Source organism: Temnothorax curvispinosus, unplaced genomic scaffold, assembly GCF_003070985.1.
Source record: "Temnothorax curvispinosus isolate PA1 unplaced genomic scaffold, ASM307098v1 QBEX01017226.1, whole genome shotgun sequence".
NCBI classification, from domain to species: Eukaryota; Metazoa; Arthropoda; class Insecta; order Hymenoptera; family Formicidae; genus Temnothorax; species Temnothorax curvispinosus.
In genome coordinates, this window is record NW_020227006.1 from 1 (window position 1) to 6,656 (window position 6,656).

The 6,656-nt window shown below is 31.7% G+C and overlaps 2 protein-coding genes and 1 pseudogene across 2 annotated transcripts; 2 read left to right on the forward strand and 1 right to left on the reverse strand.

Annotated features, from left to right (window-relative positions):
* Positions 1-1,655: 1,655 nt before the first annotated feature.
* On the forward strand, positions 1,656-2,514 carry LOC112467378 (annotated as a pseudogene).
* On the forward strand, positions 2,495-3,275 carry LOC112467380. Its single transcript, XM_025035972.1, has one exon. The coding sequence runs from the start codon at positions 2,514-2,516 to the stop codon at positions 3,123-3,125; it is 612 nt and encodes a 203-aa protein (XP_024891740.1). The 5' UTR covers positions 2,495-2,513; the 3' UTR covers positions 3,126-3,275.
* A 415-nt stretch (positions 3,276-3,690) lies between these two features.
* On the reverse strand, positions 3,691-6,644 carry LOC112467379 (G patch domain and ankyrin repeat-containing protein 1 homolog). Its single transcript, XM_025035970.1, has 3 exons — positions 4,770-6,644; positions 4,193-4,421; positions 3,691-4,107 (listed from the first exon to the last, which is right to left on the reverse strand). The coding sequence occupies exons 1-3, from the start codon at positions 5,910-5,912 to the stop codon at positions 3,938-3,940; spliced, it is 1,542 nt and encodes a 513-aa protein (XP_024891738.1). The 5' UTR covers positions 5,913-6,644; the 3' UTR covers positions 3,691-3,937.
* Positions 6,645-6,656: the final 12 nt, after the last annotated feature.

Below are 6,656 nucleotides of genomic sequence, written 5' to 3' on the forward strand. Positions count from 1 at the left end.
TTAAAATTACCTTTTTCAAGCAGTTCTTCAGCTGCTTTAAGATGGCATATTTATAGCCGGCGATCCCACTGTTATCCATATTTTTCATTCCAACACGATCATCGTTCTTCCCTTATCTAGAGCGATATTATTTCCTTGCGATCAGTGAGAATTTTACTATCTTTATTTCTTAACTAATCTCTTGTTCCCAATTTAATCTTTTTCTTTAATTATATGTAGAATTAACAGTTCTATTTAGATCGACAAAATAATACAGCTATTACTTAATAACTTAATTATCGATTAATGTTATAGTTATCATTGAATTTATTTTAAGTCACCCTGAGCTGATGATCTTCAAACGGAAATTAGAATACATCAATAAAATAAATTTAATAAATTTTGAATAACATATAATAACGAAAATAAACACTTTGGTATCATCGCTATACAGTTAAAATTTATTACGCAACAAATTCATCCAAATATTAATATACAGTTAAAATTTATTACGCAACAAATTCATCCAAATATTAATAGTAATTTTAAAGTAAATTGTAGTACATTGAATGTAAAGCTAGGTAACAAAATTATTGTTCAACAACCTCGAATCTGATCAAATTTAGTTTTAGAAATCGATCTAACAGTTTTCCGTTGGGAGACGTATAGTTATTTCATTTAAAAAGGAAAAATTTTTAATAAATCTCTATAAATATGTCACCTCACCCCACATGTATTAATAAAATTAGATATATTTTCCAGTTAAAAATCATTGTTGCAATCGCTCAAAATCGCTAAGATCGATATAAAAAATCGATTAAGTGTTGACGGGAAAGTATTTTAAAATTAAATATATCTCATGTGTATATAAAGTCATAGATATAATATATAGACGGATAAATAAATACATTATTAAATTATTTATCTTTCTGAACCGATTTTATATTCCCAGTTTGGAATCAAACACTTCTTCGCACAGCTTAATATATAATATATTATAAATATATAAAAGGACTGTCATAAATTTAAAAGAGTTAAATGTAGAGCATATGTATATAAACGATATATGGAACATTTTAGCGAGTGCTTAGTTATTACTTAATAACTATAAGAATATGTACTTGCATATTCGGTTAAGATGTATACAATATATCTTTGCGCTAATACGTTTAATCTATATATACATAGCTTCCAATGTCCCTATTGATTATCTACATATATCGTATAGGTACACTGAGAAAAAAAATATTTTAATCCAAAAAAATTAGGTGGCTTCTAATAGCATATTTACTTATTTTTTACACATATTTATTTAGAATTAGATATTTTTATTTAATTGCAGTAAGTGAATATGCTATTAGGAGCCACCTAATAAATATTTTTTTGGATTAAAATATTTTTTTTCTCAGTGTACGTACCATTTCCATATATCTACAAAAAGTTGTATTGTATACAAACATATTGGTATTGTCCGTTTCAAATTTCCCCTTGATGTCTAATTTCCAGTAACTCTGCTTCATCAGCGGAAATCGACACACAGCGTCGTCACAGTAAAATCGAATATTCACTTCTTCTAGATTCTAAAACGAGATAATAAGTTTTGTGTTATCGTGGAACCTATAAAATAGTCACAATGTGGTTTAGATTATGATGGTTTAATCCGGGTATGGCTCCAGTTTATTTAACGGATATTTTAATATCGATGGTGATTGCAATATCGTACTGATTTATCACAATTAAAATATTATATTCCTCCTTCGAATCTTGACAATGTAAATTTCGATCTCAATATAAATTGTACGTCTGACCATCACAAGCCTACTTTGCATATCAGATTGGAAAATATATTAAGATGGATTTGTGATAATGTTCATCGAATTGAAAGGCCATTATTACAGGAAGAACGTTGGTACGTATTGATAACTCATTATCATTTAAAACTTGCACGACTATTATTATTTAAATATATAAAATCTTGTATTATTATTAATATTAATATATGATTTAATTAGAGGGAGGGAGGCGATTTTATATATATATACTCCAATCACAGCTGTGTTGCAAGTCTGACAATTAGTCGGCGCGTTATTATGGTTGGAAAATATCTATTAAAAATTAAAAATAAAAATAATTTAACGCGAACACCTTGTTGCTCTCTGTGCGCTATCGTTATATACCTATATATTCACGATTATTATTATGAATATTATATTCTACAAAATTCTAAAAAAATAGTGTATATTTTAATTGTTATAAATAATATAATCATTTTATATAATCAGAGATATAAAGATATTATTAATTAGATTCTCGTGGGACACTAAGAAAAATATATTATGTAGCCCATATGGAAAAAGTGACGAATGGATTATTTGTGCCAGTAAATACCGTGGCGAATTTCATTCAGATGAAAGAGATTGTGGTCAAGACAATGCAACAGTGTCAGACAAACAAATTCCTGCAGGAACAAATAAATTTCAGCAATACATAGTAGCAGGTATTTCATATTAAAATACGTATATACGAATTTGATCATGTATCGCTTTTACTTCAGACATATGTATAGCAAACAAAATGCAGTTATTACTCGTTGTTTATATAATCTAATTAAATTATACACACGTTTTTTAGATCATCTGTCACATAAACCAGATCCATCAGTACCCCTTAATAAGTGCGAAGAGTTTCACTGTATGTTCAAAGCAAACTTTGGCAATCACTCGTTACTATACGATGCAAGAATGAATGCCATTTCTTCGCAACAGACTATAACGGATACGCTTATTGGCAAAACTTTTGAATGGATCGGATTGAAAACGTTTCGCATGCGTAGTAGAAACATGCATAGCACCCCTAGCATTGTATCAAAGTGCTGGAGTACGAATTACTTGGTGGATACAAATAGAATTGTAGTTAGATTTAGGGATGCAACTAACATAGTGAAAGTGATAAAGCCCGGTGTCCACGATGCAAGAACTGTGTCCAAGTTTCGATTTAAGCCAATCAACTTGCAGCTCTTACAGAAAAGTAGTAGTTTTATTGGCTTAAACCGAAACTTGGACACAGTTCTTGCATCGTGGACACCGGGCTTTAAGGAATATTCCATGGATGATCTGCTTAAGCTTTCAAAGGTATTAAATAATTAAAATGTAAAAAAAATTGTATAACGAAGTTTAAGCATATACTATTAATATGAAATTACCTACTGCAGTTTTACTGTGACACGAAAAAGTGCAAAGGGTTCTTGAAAATTTTCCTAGACAAAGTCAAAAGTATTGTCACTAAGGATCATAAATAAATGCACGTATAAAATTTCATTGGAAGCCATCCAAGGATTTTATAATTTACGATGAAAAAACTCCCGATAACAATTCGAAATGTATGTCTTCTTAAAGTCGTGGTTTGTTGATAAAGCAGAGGAACTCAGGCGTGCCCAGTGAACATAGAATTTTAGATATTTTTCATATAGAAACAGATATCACACATATACAAGTGTAAAAGAAATGTTAGACAATGCGTTAGACATTAACGCACAACGTATTTGATATATTATGACTTTTTTTAAGTTTTTTAATTTTTTGTTTATAACTGTGACATTTATTAATATTAATATTAATTAATTAATATTAAGTAATATTATCACATCAACGTAGATTAATATAATATATGTTGATCTAATAATAAGTGAATCATAAAATTGAAAATCTTGAAAAAAAAACCAAATTATTTTACTCATTTTCTGAAATGACAAATAACTTATTAGTTTGAAAATAAATTTATATAGGATAATAAATAAAATAATAATTTTTTTACATATAATGGTAATTATTTTGCACTATATTCAAAAGTTTAGAATTAAACTTAACTAAGTAATTAAACTTAAATATTTAAATATTTTAAGTTCATGTATTTATTCTCATTCTACTTATACTTCTGAATAAAGAAATTTTATTAAATATTAGACAGTTCGACCTAAAATTTGTCCGATTGCACCCATCTCTTTGTGAGACATAGGTTTTAACATTAATCCAGGTACTGGTGGAGTCAACTCTAAATCACGTAATTCATTTACTTTTATCCTTAAGTCGCTCCTTAGCTTATTAATGGCAGTATCACATTCTCTCTGATCTGTAACATAATACAACCGTAATATAGAACACAAAAATTATAGAATACTTTATGAATATCTCGTCCTGCTCTTGTTTGAAATTACCTTTTTCAAGCAGTTCTTCAGCTGCTTTAGATGGCATCTTTAAGAGCAACGGTCCCACTGTTATCCATATTTTTTGATGCCCCTGTTTTTGAAGTGTTCTCATTCCAACACGATTATAGTTTCTTCTCTTATCTAGAGCGATTATTTCCTCACGATCAGTGAGAATTTCGCTAGCTTTATTTTCAACTGTTTCTAAATGTTGCAATAACTTTTGATGCTCATTTGCCATCTGTAACAAAGTAAAAATGTATGTATTATTTCTTATTTATACGTATACCTTATATATGGTTCACAAAAGGCTCGCATTTTTCTGTTATATTTTAGTGAAATAAACTGTGTATATTTTTCAGAATTTTATTAACATAATTAGAGATAAAAAATTGCATTAGTAACATTATTAAAAAGTATAGAAAACGGTATTAATATATAAGTTGTTTTATAATAAAGAAAGATGGAGTATAAACTTACAAGCGTAAGTATATAAAAACAGTAAAAGTTATTTTTATTGCGTTCAATTTTGAAACAAATATCACATTTAAATTTCTAGAATTATTTTATATTTATTTTAGGATAACGCTATACGCAGTGCTCTTTCTTTCCTGGCCTCTCTGTGAAGTAACCTTTCCCTGTCTCTTTTTTTCAAAGGTTTCTGCTTAGGTACTTTAGAGTTGTTAACGGCAGTTGTATCGCCCGATTTAAAATGAGTAATCTTATATTCATTTTCAGGCAACTGTCCCAATCCTTTGCGATCCATTTTCAAACACGTTTTGATTGGATATTTTATTCCTTTCCCAGAAGGACCGAGACCAGCCTCTTCATCCCATCCTGTATTCAAAAGCATTCTGTATCCTTTATTTTGTCTCGATATTCCATACATTGCGTTTTTCAGTTTCGGCTTTGTGTTGAAGATGTGTAGGGTAGAACTTTCGTGTTTTTGCAGCGTCGTTTCTTGAAAAGTTGTCTTACAGATTTCACAGTAAAACGCCGCATTCTGCTTGAGTCGTGTCTTCTCTTCTATAACAATGTCTTTATTGTGCTCCATCGAAGATTCTATAGGCATTGATCTCGCTGATAAAGCATTTATATTATTTACATTTGGATTTATATTTGCGGACAACTGATCGATACCGCTTATCGTGTCAGACTTCTTCTTCAGCAAGGCGACTATACTCAAATAATTTCTTTTTAAAGCTAACTGGGCTGCGGTGAGACCAGATTTATCCCTAGTTCTTTTGTTAGCCCCGAGATTCAACAAGAATTGCACAATCTCCAAATGACCGCAATAAGCGGCGGACATTAATGGAGTCCAACCAAAGTCATCTGACACATTCACATTTTCTGTCGTCATATGTTTTTGCAAGAATTTCAAGTCCTTTTGCTCCACTGCTTTTAATAACGTGTTGACCGTGACTTTTGCCAGAATGTCGTCAGAAAGTGTAATCATCTTTGATTGTACAATAGAAGCAGAATTCGTGCCCGAGTTACCTTGGCTACCAGTGATTCTTGATCTTAAATGCCTCAGTCTTGCCGGTGGAGTATTGCTATTACTAATTTGGTGAACAATTTCTTCGTAGGCAGCCTTTGCTTCGTTTCCCTGGAAAGCCAACTGATGAATGCACCTCTCTGGAGATTTGTCCTGTATACTAGGTGACTTCCTGACAAAGGTCTTCCATGGTATGTCGATGTTGTGTCGTATATGCATCCACTGTTGTAGAAACATCTTTTCCTACGTTACACGTCGCGTTGTCTTGTATTATTGGCACACGTTCTCCTCTTCACTCGCTCTCGCGTCGAAATCTGTACGGAATCCTTACAATGTCCTGCCTTCCCAGTCCATATTTCGCCTTTTTAGGAGGTCACATGTAACATTGCGTTTTGAAACGTCTGGAATGACACTGCGAACGATGAGCAACACGTTGCTCTGTACTTTGTATTGCCGATAAAAAGTTTTGTAAGAGCACAAGAAAAGACAAAATAATGTGCTTCAAAACAGTATGCAGATCCGACGCATATTTCTCGCAGACGATCGAAATCTTATATTATCGAGATAATACGTCGACAGCAAAATTTACCTTTGCTTATCTCTCTTCGACGCGTTATCGTTGCGAGTTGCGATCTGCTGCGATTTTCTCATTCGCACGTCAATTTACAATTAGGTGCAATTAGGTTATATATACTCCAGGGAGTCGATTGTGTACTTGAAACGAGGTGAAAATTATAAAAGTGAACAGATTTTACTAGATTTCCACAAATGAAATCGTAGATACGCTAGTGAATTTCCTCACTTTTGTAATTTTCACCTCATTTCAAGATGCACAATCGACTCCCAGGAGCAATCAGAGTGCGTCTGCGTACGCAGTATAGGGAATTCAGGAGGCACAGTATAATAGAGAGAAAACTGCATCAGAGAGAAACCTGGGTGTTTACGATAACTAATCGGATCGCTGATCGGACTGAGCAGTGG

Bases quoted from the DNA above. Each gene is read 5' to 3' on its own strand.
- LOC112467380 (XM_025035972.1), top strand. From the start codon at position 2,514: ATGTATCGCTTTTACTTCAGACATATGTATAGCAAACAAAATGCAGTT.
- LOC112467379 (XM_025035970.1), bottom strand. From the start codon at position 5,912: ATGTTTCTACAACAGTGGATGCATATACGACACAACATCGACATACCA. The intron at 4,422-4,769 runs GCGTTATCCTAA...ACTTTGTTACAG, and splicing joins AAGAAAGAGCACTGCGTATA to ATGGCAAATGAGCATCAAAA. The intron at 4,108-4,192 runs GTAATTTCAAAC...ATTATGTTACAG, and splicing joins TGAAGAACTGCTTGAAAAAG to ATCAGAGAGAATGTGATACT.